The 20,902-nt window shown below is 41.1% G+C and overlaps 1 protein-coding gene across 2 annotated transcripts in view; it reads right to left on the minus strand.

Annotated features, from left to right (window-relative positions):
- Positions 1-20,902, minus strand: part of LOC114246003 (solute carrier organic anion transporter family member 4A1) — a 65,765-nt gene that overhangs the window by 12,497 nt on the left and 32,366 nt on the right. For both annotated transcript variants that reach the window (XM_028178366.2, XM_028178367.2), the window contains 3 exons: positions 5,837-5,930; positions 4,721-4,919; positions 3,515-3,680 (listed from right to left, as the gene is read on the minus strand). In XM_028178366.2, the coding sequence (XP_028034167.2) occupies positions 3,515-3,680; positions 4,721-4,919; positions 5,837-5,930 (459 nt within the window). The remainder of the gene's footprint in view (positions 1-3,514; positions 3,681-4,720; positions 4,920-5,836; positions 5,931-20,902) is intronic.

Consider the following 20,902-nt stretch of genomic DNA (forward strand, 5'->3'; position numbering starts at 1 on the left):
ATTTGATGAATACATGTATGTATATAAATATACATTTTCCATCTGTTTCTTTACTTGTCGATAGAAAAAAAAAAACGAAAATGAACCAATAATGAACAAAACAGTTATGTGAGTCGTCTATTATCAAAGGTGGCAATCTGTGCATTTGGAGAAAAAATGTTATTGATATGTCAATACAGATTGATTTGAATATAATCGTCTCCTTCAAAGAATACGGTTCAAAACCTGCATTAAATAAAGGTTAATACTTAACCTGCTATTTATCTAAGATGTCGTTCAGAAGAGTTTTGTGACTGCCAATGGAATACAAAGTCAATAATTCGTTTTTCTGATTTACCAATAATTGTCCAAAAGTCACATTGCCGGCTTTGATAATAGTCGACTCATGTGTGCCAGGAAATTTAGCAGGCCGTTTTATCGCATAAAATAGCCTCGTACAGTACATCGTAGAGTGTGAAACATACTTTAGACGACGAAACTTTCCCGATGGCTCAAGAGGCACACATCACGCCCTCTGAATACGTTTCCTTGTCCTCAGAGGGCCACTTACTCTCGAGAGGGAAGCGGTGAGAGTGTGACGGTGAAATGGCTGATAATGGACCCCGGTGCTTGTTTTAGGGGTGTGAGAAAGTTTTTTAAGCAATGTGTGTTTTGTATAAATAAAATTACAAGGGTGCTTTTGTATTTTTGATAGCACTAGACCAAGATTTCGGAAGGTTATACTGGCATAACCCTCCAAGCTACCAGCTTAGGTAGGAAAACAATGTGACGAATTATTTTGAGAGGTAGAATTGTTAGAGTATGTTGCAGAGCGCTTGTTGATGTTAAGTGGAACATTCGATCAATAACCGGATTATAAACAATAAGTTTGACCAATATTATCACCACAATACTAGTGTCCACGGGAATTTGGGTGAATGTGTTTATTTTTGGCACTAACCGGAGCCCATAGACATCTACAACGTAAATGCCGCCACCCACCTTGAGATATGAGTTCTAAGGTCTCAGTTTTTACAGTACAACGGCTGCCCTACCTTTCAAACCGAAACGCATTACTGCTTCACGGCAAAAATAGACGAGGTGGTGGTGCCTACCCATGCGGACTCACAAGACGTCCTACCACCAGTAAAATAAGCAGGGAATATTTGTCATTTTCATTTTTCGTTTCGGGATAACTTACAGTTTTCGTGGACAGCTAATGTTTTATTCGTCAGCATTTGAATCATAGACCACTACTAATCTAAGATTACTATAATCAAATATACAACTAAATGTAATTAACGTAATGTATAAAATTATTAACACAATTTGTTGAAACAGCTATAAATTATACCTTCATTTAGAGAATTAATTGGAATTGTGCACACAATCGAAGTTCTATGGGAGCGCGCATACTCATTGATGAAACTGTAACCGCTGTTTCATATTACTGGAACGTCAACCGCGGCTTTGACGGTTGAGAGTTTGACAGTTTCTTTATTATATTGTGGTCTCTTCTCATTCGAGGACGCTGTGGGTGCTCACTGCCTGTTTCGCGAAAGGTCTTCGAACTGTGTGCTTAGTGCGAGTTTTTTAACGTTCTCGATAGCGAAAAAGTTAGCTCATATTTGTATGGAATGGGATCGTTTGCGTACGTTTGCCGCTAGGGGCGCTGTACCAACTGCATACAAAATTGGGTTAACTTTTACGCTATCGAGACCGTTAAAAAACTCGCACTAAGCACACTGATATCGAGACTGACTCGGTGGTGTAGTAATTAGTGACTGACTGTTGCGCCAAGAGTCGTAAGTTCGTTTTCCACATCGGGCAAACATTTCTGTGGTGAACAGATTTGTTTGCTCTTCGTCTGGGTGGTTATTTTCTATATATGCATTTATTTAAATGTACGTATGTCAGTCTCCGCTAGCCAATAAACAGAAAATCCTACTTTAGGGTTGGACGACCATGCGTGATTTGTTCCCAGCTATTTATTAATATTTATTCATTTATAATATCGAAGATGAGTTCAGTGTGAGATTGATCTTTATGAATGTTATTTGTCTTCTAAATTTTCACATATTTCTAAGATTACTTTATCACATCTTGTTTGTTCACTCGAAGGAGAATCCTCACGAATAGGGCTACAGACATTCTTGACCGTTTCTGCAGAAACTCCACTAACCACCCAGCGTTCGTTATATTGAACGACCTAAGGTCGAATTTCGTTCTATATTTTATATTTTTAAAAGTAAATAAACGAGGTTCAATGGATCAATAGATTGATACCACGTAGTCAATACTGCTTCCTCCCCCACCACCCCGTCCCGTTAACAGTGCATTGACATGGTTAATAACCAGAGTAGCTATTCATAAAATTCTAGCGTGAATAAAAACTTAAACGGCAAAGCCGAAGTACAGTAACATAACACTCCCATAAACATGTGAGCATAAAAGGTTTTCCATCGTTTGGCTAAATGGAGCTCATGAACTATATAGTGAGGTAGCGCGGAGTGGATACCCGTGTTTATTGAGGTAATAGGTTCGAAGTCATTCTGTTACTTATGGAGCGTGACTATGAAACAAATTGAAGGCTTAAACATTTCTCGGGATTCGTGTTATTCATGTCTTCGGCAGTTTTGTACTCGAATATTTTATTTTGCATCCACGGCTATGTATAGAATTTTGCGAAATGAATAAAAATAAACATTCATTCATAATTGTATTTTAGTGTAAGTAGAGAAACAGAGGAATAGAGGTCGCAAGTGAAATACTGAGTACGGACTTAAATTTCAGTTCTCGTAGAGTCGGTAATTCATACTAAAATTATTTATTAAAGCGCAAGTAATCAATCAATCCGATCATAAAGAAATTGTCAATACACGTTATCGAAGACAGAGAAGAGAACTAAGGTTAAATTTAGAACAAAGTTCTATTCTAACGGGATTTATTTTTCTAATTGAATGCATCTGAAAAAACAGGAAAGATCTAGTAGCATTGTATTATTAATGTTTATTCAAGCTTGATAAGTTTGCCGCAAATGTTTCAATAATCGATGACGTATGCGTAATGTATTTATGTTCTTTGTGTTACTGCTTGTTTTCGTATTATTTTATTCAACCAACGCCGGTTTTCGAGCAAACTTGAAGAAAAAAAAACATGGTCATTACCTAAGAACGTGATAGCAATGGATATAGGATTTTTTAATAATTGCTTAGGTGGTGGTGGTAGGTATAGTGTTAAGTGGTTAACGGAGACCATAGACTTCTACAATGCAGAGTAGGATTGAGGCTTATCAATAATTCTGGAATAGGTTAAGCTTAGTTATTATTACGATGAAGCTGTGGCGGGTAGCCATTATACAACATAAGATATTTGACAGATGCCTGAATCTCGCTTACGACATTTTCAAGACAAGTTTGCATATATACAAGTTCCTAACAACAACATTTGGACCGTCGATCTACCGAGCAAATATCACCCGCTCGGTGGAAGATCTTCCCTTTGTCGTTTAAGCTCCCCAAAAAGCTATACTCACCCAGATATACTGAAGACATCTTCTTCGATACGTTCTCGTCTATGTAAGTGACTCCAAGCGTGAAGAGCGGCGTGGCGCCAGCCCCGTGGAGTAGTTGGGCGAACACAAATATCGCGACTGCCCAGGCCCCGCCTTCGGCCGGTGTGTCTTCTTCGCAACGATCCATCTTGGAAATAAATGGAATGTAATTCCGAAGGGCACTTAAACAACAGGCCAAATGAACTAACTACAAGCAATTCGATTTTACGTTCGTAAACTCAAGCGTTAAGTTCAGTGTGCTTAGTGCGAGTTTTTAAACGTTCTCGTTAACGTAAAAGTTAACTCATATTTTTGTATGGAATGGGATCGTTTGCCTACGTTTGCCGCTAGGGGCGCTGTTCCAACTGCATACAAAATTGAGCTAACTTTTACGCTATCGAGAACGTTAAAAAACTCGCACTAAGCAACACTGAATTCGTAACCATATTTGAATAGGTGACAAGGTTTTCCATTTAATTTTGAAGCGCTCATTGATCTAGGGGTAAATGATGACGACTAACGCATCTAGAGGTCACTATCTTGATTTCTATTTGTGGTTTGATCGTACCGGTTCTTGCCTCATTTCCTTAATTGGTACCAAAGTATCAATCAAGAAAATTCAAGATCGCAGCTGGCAAATGTGTGAAGCTAGCTTTTGATTATTGTAGACTTTTAAGTTTGATCATCATTACCAAAATTTTCCTTTTTAAAATAATTTCCAATTTCATAATTCCAGATTAAGATTAAAACAATTGTTCAAAATAATCGTGTTAAGTTTTTACTAGTGGTAGGACCTCTTGTGAGTCCGCACGGGTATGTACCACCACCCTGCCTATTTCTGCCGTGAAGCAATAATGCGTTTTGGTTTGAAGGATGGGGCAGCCGTTGTAACTATACTGACACCTTAGATCTTATCTCAAGGCGGGTGACGCTTTTACGTTATAGATGTCTATGGGCTCCAATAACCACCAACTCCAGGTGGTCTGTGAGCTCGTTCACTCATCTAACCAATAAAAGAAAACACATATTATACACATGTACCCACAAAAATAGTATGAATCGGATATGACCTTATTTTTTATTATTATTACACATTCCACTTGAGAAATCTGTTATATAACCCCTTACCAGACAAATTATTCTGGCAATTGCAAATGTGATCGCCATTATTCATACTCTAAGACTCACAGTTCTGTTAAGCACGCAAATATCAGCATCTTCATTGGCCACTCGATGAGGAGGTACCAGGAAGTGTGGCAGTGCGAAGAGTAATGATCCTGTGCCCATTAGAAGCACACCCCATCCGAGCCACCGAGGCTTGGAGGAGCCGCTTCTTCCACCGAGGTACGTGACTGGAGCCAGGCATGCAAACGATGCCATATCGTACCTGAATATTTTGAAACTTGGATTTATGGGTATTTTTAATGCCAAGTATTTTACTGTCCAACAGCTGTGAGACCCTTCGAACTGTTATAGACAGTCCAAAGTACTACACAGAAGCTTACTAAGCAATAACATCAATACTTCCACACACGTGTAAAATTGTATAAAAAGGTTTTAGTTTTTTTTTTTATTGCCCGTATAGGCAGATGAGCATATGGCCCACCTGATGGTAAGTGGTTTTTGTCGCCCATGGACTTCAGCAATTCCAGGGGCAGAGCCAAGCCGCTGCCTACCGGTAAACACACACACACACACACAAATACACGCGGTTTTAAGAGCATTTTGTAGACATCATTACTTTAGTAGTCACTTATCCAGCAAATGTGTGAAGCAAAAAGGAAGCATGAAAAAACTGTTTTTTAAAAGGACCCGCGGAGACCCATCCTTCACAGGACCTGGAGACCTGTTTCACGAACACGGTGGTACCTGGCTAAATAGGCATAGCTTAAGCCCGGACAACTGTAGATTTTTATTTATGTTACAGAGAAAAGATACTCAATGGCAAGCAACGGCTTAGCTCTGCTCCTGGCATTGTTGACGTCCATGAGCCACGGTAACCGCTTACCATCAGGTGGACCGTATGCTCGCCTGACTGCAAAAGCAAGAAAAAAAGTGCATGGTAAAAAAACCAGTCGTTTTTTCTTTAAGGCCAAAAGATTTACAAAAGTTTCACCCCATCAGGAAAATTGAGCAATACCACCCGTAATAATTACAAAAAAAAAATTGTTTTTATTGATTTTTGAACGAATTAAAATTGTTCTACGAATTTCAAAGTTAAGATAAACAAACAGAAAAATCTAACTGCCGCCCTTAACTGCATAGGAATTAGATTTATTTTTAAATTCAAATATGAAAACTCACCCTCCAGCGATAACTCCTGTTTGCATGGATCGAAGGCCGAATCTCTTCTCTATAGTGGTGATCACCACGTTCACAAACCCGTTCACCACCATACCTGGCATCAGATATTCTTACATAATTATCATAATACAAACGACTTTACTGGTGTGGCAGGACCTCTTGTGAGTCCGCGCGGGTAGGTACCACCACCCTGCGTATTTCTGCCGTGAAGCAGTAATGTGTTTCGGTCTGAGGGGCGTGGCAGCCGTTGTAACTATACTGAGACTTTAGAACTTATATCTCAAGGTAGGTGGCGCATTTACGTTGTAGATGTCTATGGAATCCAGTAACCACTTAACACCAGGTGGGCTGTGAGCTCGTCCAGCAATAAAAAAAAGCAGAACTTGCATTATTTTCAAAGGATGCAGAGCATTCGTTCTTAATTTTTATTTTCTTGAGCTGGTCTCAACTCTCTCCAGCTCAACTCATGTTACTCACATAACATGTATGGCGAACTTTTAGATATTCTAGGTAAAATTTATAGACAGTTTTCAGTAAAGGGCTGGTAGGCAGCGGCTTGGCTTGGTAGGCAGAGGCTTGGCTTTGCCCCTGACATTGCTGAAGTCCATGGGCGACGGTAACCACTGACCATCAGGTGGGCCGTACGCTCGTCTACCTACTAGGGCAATTAAAAAAAATATGGAAAATTCCATCTCAAGCTGTGACCGGTGCCCATACTTTGAAATATTAATATAAGTTACATTATAATTACGTTACATAGGATTCTGATGGGAATATAATGTATTAGCTCACTTTAACTGCTTTGAATTAAAATCTTTAATGTCCGCACTTCAACTTTGTTCAATGTACGACCGGTTGCAACTGAGTAATTTCAACAAATTTATATATTACTAGCTGACCCGGCAGACTTCGTAGTGCCTCAATCGATAAATAAAATACCTAAACTTTTGTATAAAATAAACTTAAAACAAACAATAGGAATCCGTCCGACGGGACACATGAAAGGTAAAACAAAATTGATATTTTTATTTAATTCCGAACATTTTCATTAATTTATCTACCTTTTCTTCTCTGGACTTCCACAAATAATTCAAGACCAAAATTAGCGAAATCGGTCCAGCCGTTCTCGAGTTTTAGCGAGACTAACGAACAGCAATTCATTTTTATATTTAGAGATAGAAGATAGAAGATATTTCAAATGATTACAGCAGTTACAGCGAAAAGCGAATGCTTTCACTATTCGAAATACGTAAATACTTTTCCAAATTTAAGAAGTACTAGCTCTACCCGTCCGCTTCGCTGGGCATTTAAAATTAACATTAATATTTCTCACCCCCACAAAGATTCTCATCATTAACGCCCCTGCAACTGGTGTAGGGAGTCCAACACACATATAAATATTAGCCTATCCATTAAGTACATGTATTTTCTACATGGATACAAGTTTCAAGTCAATCGGATGCATGGTTCAGTAGTTATAACGGAACATCCGTAAAAACCACTGTAGATTTATATGTTAGTACAAATATTTTAGTATAGATGACGAGCGACGCTTCAAAGTCAATTTGAGTAGCTGAAAATAGAGCTGTGTACCAAAAATCAATCGGAAATATAATTTCGCCGCTAAAATAAACGATTGGATATCGTTCTGCGTTGATTAAACTTGCAGGGCAAATGTCCGGGCGGACATTGCGACAGGCGACGGGTCTAAAATAGAACGAAGCATCAAACTCAATTAAATTTCTTCTAAAATGGCAGTTGAACAATTGAAACGGCGGTAGATTTATTGAGCAATATTCTATTGTTTTAGACTTATGTTTTTTTTTCTGCCTAAGCTGATAGCCTTGAGAGGCTATTTCAGCATAACCTTAAGTGAGCTCACGGGGCTCAAGCCGGAGTGATGCTACACTGACGAAAGACGATCAACTGAGAAGATCCGTGAGCTGTGTCTATGGGTTAATTCGCTCGTCGAGTCCTTCGTCACAAGCGACGAGTTCAACTTGGACGGTGACCGGTGCTTCTGGTACCTAAAAGCACCGTCAATGGATTGGGAGGATCTGTAATGACGTTTTTTGGGCGACGTCGAGACTTATGCAACATCTTTTTTTTAAATATATTTATTTAAGTCGGTTGACTGTTTTAAACTATAATCTAAGTTCTTTGATGGTTGGCAGAACTCGGAACAAAAACAAGCCGCTGTCTCTACTCTGACCCTCGTTTGAAGGAGGACCAAGATAAAGGATATAGCGCCCGGGAAATCTTCATAAGGATGCAAATTTAACTATCTTCTATATATATAAAAATGAATTGCTGTTCGTTAGTCTCGCTAAAACTCGAGAACGGCTGGACCGATTTGGCTAATTTTGGTCTTGAATTATTCGTGGAAGTCCAGAGAAGATTTAAAAGTTTGAAAAAATATGAAAATGCTCGGAATTATATAAATACAAACAATTTTGTTTTTCCTTTGATGTGTCCCCCGTCGGACGGATTCCTTTCGTTTTTTTAAGTTTATTTTATACAAAAGTTTAGGTCTTTTATTTATCGATTGAGGCACTACGAAGTCTACCGGGTCAGCTAGTAAAAAATAAAAATTTCAAATATTAGTTGGAGGGGAGCTGCTACTAGTGAGAGGTAAGAGAAGTAAAGAAGAAATAGCAGCACCTAAAGAAATTCTTGTAAACACAAAAACCCTGCCTTGTTAGGTAGGGAGTCTACCCACGGATATATGGGGTTGCCCCGAAGCCCGATGCACGCCCCCTAAGGGGACGCGAGGCCGGACAGACGACGTTATAGGGATGTACATTCCAAAGCATGCAAACTACAGTGGTAGACATGAACTCTGCCACGACGAGTATTGTGAATGTAACGTCTTGCTATGACCGACATCTGCCCACAATTTAGTGGAGACCAATAAAAATAGTAATTTCCTGTTCTGTAGTGATGTGATTCATCTATCAATTACCGGTTTATTGTTGTTCAAACATAAAAATATACGAAAGGATCTGATAACTTTGAATGTTTATTTTAGATGGACAATTTTAGTATAAATGGTGGATAAAAAAAACGGCAATTACAATAAATTATACAACAATCTAAATAGCGTCATTTGTGTACGCGACCTTCATTTAAATATAGATTACAATTATTTATAAATCATTTTTTTATCATGTCATGCAGGTACATCAAAACATCAGGTGGCTGTAGGTAGTCACTGCCTCAAAATTTCTAATCACTTTTAAGTGGGTTGCATACCAAAATCTAAACTATAATAGTATAGCTTAGCTCGCACAGGCAGGGTGAATTACTTGTGTACAATGATTTTCCTCCTCACAATGTTGTACCATGTCATCCTATCTTCGGGTACTTGGAGAGCATCATAGACGGTAAAATTAAATGTGGTGTGTGGCTGCAGCACTGCGATCTTTGACCTTCCACTATAAGAATCTAAGCTGATTGTGGAGGTGTATCCATCAGTTGCTATGACCACGATTACCCCCACACTAAATGCACCTCGTTTGGTATCAAATTGCACAAAACTGGCTTGGACCTGGCTTATTGTTATTATGCACGCAACAAATTCCTAGTTTATCTATAGCTGATTCAGTTTAGGCATTTGAGGTTAGCTACTTTAGCTCTTAATTTAAAATAAGATTTAAATATTAGGAAGGTGATATCTTAAATTAATTATATTGAATTTAATTATTACTAATTAATTTAAGATATCTCTGTCTCTCAAGCTAGACAGCAGTATTCAATGATGCCTATAAAACGCGATAGCAACTACCGATGCTCTCACTTTAGGACGCAAACATACAACACTATAAAAAAGGCTACCATAAAAGCTTGCATAATGATACCCTAATAAATACATATTAATGTTGATACATCGGTATTATTGTATCAGAATCCATTAGCGATCCGTTTTAATGTATTGAAAACGCAAACAATAGGCCTCCCTCTGTTGAGACAACGCTATGCTTAGTCACGTGCCGACAAAAATGTTCGGATTGAAGACACACTGAGGAATACTGGCGAGTGACTATATAGAAACTTTGATGCTCTGTGTGTTTTGTGCCGTACGATCCATAAGAAAGGGAAAATTCGTTGAGCTATTGTTTAAGATGTTGCCATATCTTTTTGACCATCACACCACCTACCACTGGAGCAGAGCTCACCCCTGCCATATGTAGTGGCATCAATAATGTGCTTCAAGTTTCATTTGTGGTACCATCCTCTTTTAAACTGTACAGCTATTTTATTTGGCAGGATGATCAGACAAGTATAAGGCCAATCGGATATTAAATAGTGACCGTCGCTCATGGACAACAGCAATGCTAGGTAGGCAGCGGCTTAGCTCGGTAGGCAGCGGCTTGGCTTGGTAGGCAGCGGCTTGGCCCGGTAGACAGCGGCTTGGCTCTGCCCCTGGCAATGCTGAAGTCCATGGGCGACGGTAACCACTCACCATCAGGTAGGCCATGTGCACGTCTGCCTACAAGGGCAATAAAAAAAATTAAAAAAATAGGAGCATAGTGACGCTGCCTAATGAAACCTTCGCCACGATGCCTCCAAAAGGATATGATGCGTCCTTCATACGCAGTTTGAAAGGATTCCTCAGCAGTGGGAGGACTTAGCTGTGCCACTACTGGTGTCAATAAGTAATGGTAACCAAATAGCACGTGGTCTGTTGACTTGTCTGACAGTAGCAACGAAAAGAACGTGTGTGGCTTCTAGTGTAGTTCTCGCCCTTATGGATTCGTTTGCATTACTACAACGCTAATAAAGTAAGAAATAGTATTTTAAACAAAAACAAAATACTCTCAATGTACCTCCAGCACTGTAAGCTCCTTTTATTAAGCTCATAATTACGAAATTTTAACGAATCGCGTTTGAGGCTTAAACGATAATTAATTAGCGTCATGAAATGCTGAATCACGGAAATTATTGCTTTACAGAGTATTTTGGTTTTCATTCATCCAACCATTGAAGCTTACGTCTACCCACCGAGCCTATGTATCTTTTATATATAATTTAACGTAATATTTTACTTTAAAAATGGTATGAGCATTTACGTAGGTTATTAGAGTCCTAGGCGTGAATATAAATGGCTTCTGAACATTCTAATAGTCAAGGGATTAAAGTAAATAAAATTGAATGTTATTTACTGATTTCCTAAAAATTATTATAAATAAATATTTTTAAAGTTCTCGTGTAATCTACAACTTATTTTACAGCCTTTGATAAGTCTTAGAACTGAAGTGCAATTTTTGTTTGTTATTTTCCATAATTAATATATTAATTTCCTTATTTTTTGTTAATTTTGTTAATTTGGTGCACCTCAGTCACGCCTTACTGTCACAACTCACGGACACAGCCCACTGAGTTTCTCGCCGGATCTTCTCAGTGGGTCGCGTTTCCGATCCGCTGGTAGATTCTGCGAAACACTGCTCTTGCTACGGCCAGTGTTCGCAACGCTCTGGTTTGAGCCCCGTGAGCTCACCTACACGTTAGGGCGAAGCTGAAATAGCCTCTCAAGGTTATCAGCATAGGTAGGAAAAAAAATGCTGTCACACTCGCAAAATTAGAGCACTTATTATTGAACAGTGAAACAATTCGCTTGTGCACATGGAAGCACAAACAATAATAGTAGAATTTAATGGCATTAACGTTTTTACAAATTGTTCTCTTCCGTGCGTCCATGTCCTGATGTCAAATAGATGTGTGGTTGCGTCTTTTGTAGACGCTTTTATTCGTGTAGTATGTATGTACCAGAAACTTTGAACGTAATTTTCACAGATATCAGTTCAATCAGTTCAGTTCAGATATCAGTAACAGTTTCAAATACGCTCCATTAACTTGAAAACTTCCACGCGCATCATGAATCAATAACAATAATATCATCATTTGATAACTTCTCTCTAGTGACCTGACCAGAATTAAATGGAAAAAAAAATCATTCATTTTCAGTTCAGTTTTCTATTTAACCATGTTGTTTTTACTTTACATATAATATTTTTGATACACCATATAGTTTTTCGTTTCAGCAAAACTTAATGGTCAAAACACTATATAATGCATTGGTAAAAATCATAAAAATAATGTGCTTACATAAAAGTATGTATTAGTGATAACAAATCAAACAGCGCTACAAACTTAATCGGCTTACAAACCAATCTAGCGAAATGGAAACTGCAACATTATCCGTTTGGAATATCAGAGAACAGTGCTTTTAAAATAAAAACCAAATTATTTTGTCACATTTCGAATTTGGAATATCAGAGAACAGTGCTTTTAAAAAAAAACCAAATTATTTTGTCACATTTCGAATTTGGAATATCAGAGAACAGTGCTTTTAAAAAAAAAAACAATATATTTTGTCACATTTCGAATTTGGAATATCAGAGAACAGTGCTTTTAAAAAAAAAGCCAATTTATTTTGCCACATTTCGAATTTGGAATATCAGAGAACAGTGCTTTTAAAAAAAAAAACCAAATTATTTTGTCACATTTCGAATTTGTAGTATAGTACAGCAAAAAGTAATTAAAGTGCTTAGTGGATTAATATCAAAGAAAATAACATAGTATTAAGGTTTCTTTTTCCTAAGCCCTCAAGGTTTACACAGTAGTGGTGTTGTTGAAATTTTTCATTTTTTCTGCAAAATGTAAAATATTAGCTTGGCCTTACGTACCATTATTATTAAACCAAAACGTATTACTAATAAAAACAACGGCTCCCAGTTCTCGGAATTAACTCCGCTCCGGAACTCAAAGTTACAAGTATTTTTGAATTATTTCATGGTCTGTTTCGTACGTATGTAATCAGGATTGTTGAAAACTGAACATTCGAGTTACATTTGGTAATTGGATACAGCAACTTGCAGAGCAAGTACTGCAAGTAGCAATAGTGCTCTTTCATACTATCGTCTGCTTCAAAGAATATAAAGCCCATTGAGTTTCTCGCCGAATATTCTCAGTGGGTCGCGATTCCGATTCAGTAGTAGATTCTCCGAAGCACTGGTCTTGCTATGGCTAGTATTAGCAAATTCACTCAGGTTGAGCCCGTGAGCACACCTACCCGTCCGGGCAAATTTGCTAACAAAAACTCTTAATCTAACCAGTAATCCATCCAGGATTCTGTGTGCAAATTTTAGAGCGAATAAGCACAAGACTAACGGATCCGTAAACCTAGCTGACCGAGTGCTTACTTATAAATAAACATTCTCATAGTTATTGTTAGTTTAATGTTCAGCATTTGGTGCTTTCGGATCAAAACCCGAAAATAATCTATTCAATATATCTCCAACAATGAAAAACGAAGTCCCAAAACCCAAAAGGTCGCACGGTCCATTCCTGTATTAATAAAGATAAAGAAAACGTCCACTAGCTATGTGATACGTCCCGGACTGAATCCAGACTAATGTCCGGTATTACCGGCTACCGGGACAATCCCGAAAAACAATAAAATCGCGCCCGGGTACCCTGATATATATACACCGATATGGGTGATGTGGTACGGCTTATCGGAATTTAGACATAATTGCTTTATTGAAAAACGGAAACTTATACAAAACAGTTCCGAAACCATTCAGATGCTGAGTTGGTGTATTTATACAAAAGATTGTATTCAGCAATGAACGTTCTATGACTGATTCATCAAATCATAATTCGAATATCCGTCATTTTTATTTATTTATTTGTTTATTACTTAGATGGGTGGACGAGCTCACAGTCCACCTGGTTGTTAAGGGGTTACTGGAGCCCATAGACATCAACAGCGTAAATGCGCCACCCATCTTGAGATATAAATTCTAAGGTCTCAGTATAATTACAACGGCTGCCCCATCCTTCGAACCGAAACGCATTACTGATTCACGGCAAAAAAGGCAGGGTGATGGTACCTACCCGTGCGGACTCACAAGAGGTCCTACCACCAGTAAGAATATTTTTTTTAGGATTGAAGGATTACTGGTGGCCCGGAGGCCTTTCCAGTTTCACCAGGACAGGTAGGCGAGCAAAAGCTCAGCCAGGAGGGGTGGGATTTGCTAACAGCTACCCGAGCGCCTCCGAGGGAGACCTAACAACTCAAGAGCAGCTGCTTCGCGAATGAATCTACTACCGGATCGGAATCGCGAACCGCTGAGAAGATCCGGCAAGAAACTCAGCGAGCTGATTCATGGGTTAGTTTGCACGGCGAACTCTTTGTCGAGTTCGACGAGTACGGTTACCGGTGTCTCTAAGCCTGCTGTGTTAGAGCTGAAGGCGTCTAACGTAAAGGTTATTGGATCTGATAGATCCGTAAGGACGTATTAAGCAGTAAGAAAGTATATGTGTATGAAATGTGTGTTGGAGACTGCGATGATAACGTCATTGCTAGTAGCTGTATCATGAGGTCAGTTTACGATTGCCGATCGGAATGTCTTATCTTCGTCAAAGACACTTACGTGGTCCGGATATATAATAACTGTTTTTTTTAATCGTGTGTGTTCATTCCCAGATCCTCGATAGAGGTAAAATCATAGTTCGAAACTGTTGAGTTGGGAAGCTATCATAGTTGAAGGTTTAGTCTATTCGAGAAGCTAACTAATAATAGAATGCAATTAATTAGTGAACTTCTTCACTCACCATGACTGAAATGACTGAATGTGAAAAGAAAATACTCAAGAGTAGAGCTCAAGAAACAAAAGCTAAGAACTTCAAATTTTTAACAGTTCTTTTGTTGATTTGACGTCAGCAAGACCAGACAGACTACTTAAAGACTATATGTGTTATCGAAGTGGTGAGGAAAGCGCGAAGATGAGTTTGATAGAGGGTATGATTTTGAATGAGTGGAACAGGATCTAAAAGCTTAAATTAGATTTTGAAAAAAAGTTTGGATAGTCTGGTTGATATATTTATTCCAAGAGGGCCAGGATCTTTAAAAAAAACATCTCGTATTTTCGGTTTACTTCAATAAAGCCGCGTCTCATTTTATCTAGAACTACATGCATTCGCATACATTCATTAAACGTGTCTCAATTCCAATATTTTCACAGTCGAGAACACCTGAATCAGTAGCGGAAGTTACGTTCGGTTGGACGAACGCGTCTAACTCGAGTGCAGGGAACTATTACGATTAATTCGAACGTCTAATTTGCACGGCTGCCGGCACTAGACTAAACGATCCGCCGAATGAGAGGGCTTAAGGAACTTTTGAAGTCTTTCGGGTTGTTGAGAGTAATTTACGTGAAGTCAATATGAAAATTTTCATTTGAGTGCCAATACGAAAAGAGGGTTAGAAAAGGAGAATGCCAAAATTGGGTTTAAAACAAACATGATAATAATAAGTTATATATTACTTATATATTTATTTCAGTGCACTTTAAAGTAGGGACATGGTACTAATAAATCTAAAATTATTAAGTCAAATAATTTTTTTATTACATAGATAGTAATTACGGTAGGCAGCGGCTTGACTGTGCCTCAGGCATTGCTGACGCCCATGGGCGACGGTAACAACTCACCATCAGGTGGGCCCTATGCTCGATTGCCTACAGGGGCAATAAATAAAGAATTATAATAGTAAAAAACTTTTTTGGACATATTAATCTAAAAAGATATTAAACTTTTTTTCTATGATGAAATAAATACAGGTGCTAGGTTAGCTATATTAGACTAAAAGTGAGCCAGTAATAAAAAAAATAATAGTTCTTGCTATCGTCTAGCGTTGTGTCTGTGTCTGAAGTCTGTGTCGGACATTTTTAAATTTGTTTCGCCTTCCGATAGACTCGATAGATCTAGGAAATCAGATAAGACTGGATGTAGTGAACTCGATATTATCTTGCAGTTAATACGTTATAAATTTTCTTGACGTTTTTCTATGAATATGAGAAGCTTCTAGTTGTTTGTTTGCCAGTACAAACATTGTAGTCTAGATTGTTGGAAAATAAATGTTATAAATCACTAGCTTTTGCCCGTGACTCCGTGCGCGTGGAATAGTTACTTTGGCATAACGCTAAACTTTACCCCCACTTCATTTACGTAAAAAGTGAAAATAACACTGAAACTATCTAACTATATAAAAACTATCTAACACTGAAAGAATTTTTCAAATCGGACCAGTAGTTCTTGAGATTAGCGCGTTCAAACAACAAACTCTTCAGCTTTAATATTAAGTATAGAGATAGCTGCCATCTGCCCCGACTTTTCCCGCTTAGAGCATGAAAGAAACGACTGGAGCTCGAACAGAAACATGCATATTATTCTTATTTCTGTTTCTACACACAAAACTGAAATGGCTTAAAAACACTTCTTTCGCAATTTTGTGATTTGGAAGACGATGAAACGAAAAATTGACACTGAAAGAGACAAATATATAATATGTACACGTGCATATCAATAATTACTCTGCGAGAGAATGAGATAATAATTCTGTGTGCTTAGTGCGAATTTTTTAACGTTCTCGATAGCGTAAAAGTTAACTCAAATTTATATGGAGTTGGAACGTTTACCTACGTTTGCCGCTAGAGGTACTGTTTCAATTGCATAAAAATTGCAGTTCACTTTTACGTTATCGAAAACGTTAAAAAACCCGCACATTTGTCTCAATCCAGCCAATCGTGAACTGTGCACATGTTTGTTTGTCAAAACTAACTTAGTACATACTTTAAGTTACGGTTTTTTCCTATGATTTCTGTCTTTTATTCTTATACAGTATGTTTGTTAGACATTTCAAAATGGTATTTTATTATACCGTACTTTACTATTACGGTTTTTTATTATACGGTATGTTCGTAATTATTCGCAGTTTTAAAATAATATTGACAATGGATACAGACCGTAACCTATAAATATTTGTTTCTCGATCATTACCCAGAGAGAACCAAGCGAATTTATATAAAAAAATTGGTTGTCTGTAAAGTCGGTTTACTGACGATAGTTGAACGTGACAACGTCATAAGAAAATACTGATGGAATGGTTTCATTTTTCAACTATCGCAATTATCGTTGCTATAAACATTTGACACCACATTCACTTTTCACTGAACTTCATACTTGACGAAAACATTTCCGATAGAGGCACCCGTCACGTGCGGACGTGCTCATCGTCCACTCGATCGCCCGGTCTTTGTTCGCCCGGCTTTTGTTAGCCCGGCCATTGTTCGCGCGGCCTGTGTTCGTGATACATCTGCCGACCAAGTGTGTTTCCTGGAAGCTTTTATTTGTTTTGTTTTAGTTATTTTTGTGTTCGTGGAACATTTGCCGACAAAGTGTTTTCCTGCAAGTATTTATTTGTTTTGCTTCTTTTTGTAATTTCTGTTTTGTTGTGCTTTTTCTTTGTCCTGTAGTAATCGCGCCGCATTGCCACCTGTGTTCAATAGAACCGCTCAGGTCCGAGAAGTTGGGGCCTCGCCGCAAGGCGAGTGTTTTCAAGACCCGGGGCCGCCCCACCTGGGTACTCAGCGATCATGGACGCTGTATTCGTGGAATTCCTCCGACTTCGTCACCCACAGCTCGCCTCAGAGTTTCTGGCTTTCAAGGCCAATCACACTGCGAGCTCTCTCGAAGACTCCGCCGTGCTCGCTGCTCCTGCGTCGCCTGTACCTGCGTGCAAAGCGTCTACATCGAGCACCGCAGCCTCCGTCGTGCCTGCCGTTCCCGCGTCGCCTATACTTGCGAGTAAAACTACTGCGTCGTCCGCCGTGGCCACCGTTCCAGCAGCGCGATCATCCGCGGCCTCCGTCGCGCCCTCCAAAACTCCTGCTTGTAGGTCACCTGCGCCCGCCTCCTCGTCCTCCGACTCTGACTCGGAGATGGAGGTCGACCTCGCCCCCGCCTCATCGACGGATGGATTCACCCTGGTACAAAAGGGTAAGAAGCGTGCCGCGGAGTCTCGAGCTCTCGCGGCCGCTAAAATTAGCAAAGCCGCGAACGCGTCGCGCCCCCGCCCTCAGACTCCCGTTGCGCCTCCAGCCCGTGCCACTCCGTCGCCGCGACCGGTGGCGCAATCTAAAACTCAGACCCCTCCCCCGGTTATCCTTCAAGAGAAGGCAGCTTGGGACCGAGTTTCCCTGGCCCTTAAGGCCAAAAATATTAATTTTGCCAGCGCCCGTAATCTCGCCAACGGGATTCAAATAAAAGTAACGACACCCGACGACCATAGGGCCCTCTCAAGTTACCTCCGAAAGGAGCGTATAAGTTTCCACACTTATACGCTCCAGGAGGAGCGCGAACTCCGCGTTGTCATACGTGGAATCCCGAAGGAGCTAGATGCCGATCTCGTCAAGGCAGATCTGATAGAACAAGGCCTACCAGTAAATTCCGTGCACCGCATGCACACCGGCCGCGGTAGGGAGCCATACAATATGGTTTTAGTCGCCCTCCAGCCTACCCCGAGGGTAAGCAAATTTTTAACATTCGGACCGTCTGTAGGCTCTCCGGTATTGCCGTCGAAGTCCCCCATAAAAAAGGCACTCCTAGTCAGTGCCATAACTGCCAACTGTACGGGCACTCTTCCCGTAACTGTCACGCGCGCCCCCGATGTGTTAAGTGTTTGGGCGATCACGCCACGGCCCTCTGCGCTCGCGACCAAAAAACCGCGACGGAACCGCCTAGCTGTGTCCTGTGCCGAACACAAGGTCACCCCGCGAACTACCGTGGATGCCCCCGAGCTCCAAAAATAAATCGCCGCGTCGCCCGTCAAAACCGCCTCCGAGCTTCCGGCCCAGACATCAAAGCCACGGTACCCTCTGTGCCGAAGGCTAAGCCTGCTTTCGTGCCGGCGTCGGTGCCCAGCGTCTCGGCTTGGGCTAAACCGTTGCCGTACACGAACACGGCTACAACTCTCTCCCCCGCGACTCGTCCCACCCCCGCGATACGTCCCTCCCCCGCGACCTGCCCTCCGACCGCGTCCGAAAATCTCGCTCTAGCGATCGACTTTTTCCAGTCGATCAACTTTGAGCGTGTTAACGCTTTGGGTGACGCCATTCGCGCCGCCTCCACTGCACAACATTTCATCGCCGTTGTGCAAGAATACGCTGACGTATACGCGTCGTTAAATACGTACGTCCTCCCCTCACTCCGCCGGTAATCAATGGCGTACATTAGTAGAATAAAACCCTTATCCGTAACAATAGGATTTTTTAACGCTTACGGTCTCGCAAATCAACGTGATCAGGTTTGTGATTTTTTGCGTGACCATCAAATTGACATTTTCTTAGTGCAGGAGACCCTACTTAAGCCCGCACGCCGTGACCCTAAAATCGCGAACTATAACATGGTCAGGAACGACAGGCTCTCTGCCCGTGGTGGTGGTACCGTTATTTACTATAGAAGAGCCCTGCATTGCGTCCCGCTCGATCCTCCCGCGCTCGCTAATATCGAAGCATCAGTGTGCCGAATCTCACTGACGGGACACGCGCCGATCGTTATCGCGTCCGTTTATCTTCCACCGGATAAGATCGTTCTAAGCAGTGATATTGAGGCGCTGCTCGGTATGGGGAGCTCTGTCATTCTGGCGGGCGACCTAAATTGTAAACACATCAGGTGGAACTCACACACCACAACTCCGAATGGCAGGCGGCTTGACGCGTTAGTCGATGATCTCGCTTTCGATATCGTCGCTCCGTTAACCCCGACTCACTACCCGCTAAATATCGCGCATCGCCCGGATATACTCGACATAGCGTTATTAAAAAACGTAACTCTGCGCTTACACTCGATCGAAGTAGTTTCAGAGTTAGATTCAGACCACCGTCCCGTCGTCATGAAGCTCGGTCGCGCTCCCGATTCCGTTCCCGTCACGAGGACTGTGGTGGATTGGCACACGCTGGGCATCAGCCTAGCTGAATCTGATCCACCATCGCTCCCGTTTAACCCGGACTCTACCCCGTCTCCTCAGGATACCGCTGAAGCCATAGACATCTTAACATCACACATCACCTCGACATTAGATAGGTCATCGAAACAAGTTGTAGCGGAGGACTTCCTTCACCGCTTCAAATTGTCCGACGATATTAGGGAACTCCTTAGAGCTAAGAACGCCTCGATACGCGCCTACGACAGGTATCCTACCGCGGAAAATCGTATTCGAATGCGTGCCCTACAACGCGACGTAAAGTCTCGCATCGCCGAAGTCCGAGATGCCAGATGGTCTGGTTTCTTAGAAGGACTCGCGCCCTCCCAAAGGTCTTACTACCGCTTAGCTCGTACTCTCAAATCGGATACGGTAGTAACTATGCCCCCCTTGTAGGCCCCTCAGGCCGACTCGCGGCCTTTGATGATGACGAAAAAGCAGAGCTGCTGGCCGATACATTGCAAACCCAGTGCACGCCCAGCACTCAATCCGTGGACCCTGTTCATGTAGAATTTGTAGACAGTGAGGTAGAACGCAGAGCCTCCTTGCCACCCTCGGATGCGTTACCACCCGTCACCCCGATGGAAGTTAAAGACTTGATCAAAGACCTACGTCCTCGCAAGGCTCCCGGTTCCGACGGTATATCTAACCGCGTTATTAAACTTCTACCCGTCCAACTCATCGTGATGTTGGCATCTATTTTCAATGCCGCTATGGCGAACTGTATCTTTCCCGCGGTGTGGAAAGAAGCGGACGTTATCGGCATACATAAACCCGGTAAACCAAAAAATCATCCGACGAGCTACCGCCCGATTAGCCTCCTCATGTCTCTAGGCAAACTGTATGAGCGTCTGCTCTACAAGCGCCTCAGAGATTTCGTCTCATCCAAGGGCATTCTCATCGATGAACAATTCGGATTCCGTACAAATCACTCATGCGTTCAACAGGTGCACCGCCTCACGGAGCACATTCTTGTGGGGCTTAATAGACCAAAACCGTTATACACGGGAGCTCTCTTCTTCGACGTCGCAAAAGCGTTCGACAAAGTCTGGCACAATGGTTTGATTTTCAAACTATTCAACATGGGCGTGCCGGATAGTCTCGTGCTCATCATACGGGACTTCTTGTCGAACCGCTCTTTTCGATATCGAGTCGAGGGAACCCGCTCCTCCCCACGACCTCTCACAGCTGGAGTCCCGCAAGGCTCTGTCCTCTCACCCCTCCTATTTAGCTTATTC

The sequence above is a fragment of the Bombyx mandarina genome, chromosome 05 (assembly GCF_030267445.1).
Source record: "Bombyx mandarina strain Sakado chromosome 05, ASM3026744v2".
Taxonomy (NCBI): domain Eukaryota; kingdom Metazoa; phylum Arthropoda; class Insecta; order Lepidoptera; family Bombycidae; genus Bombyx; species Bombyx mandarina.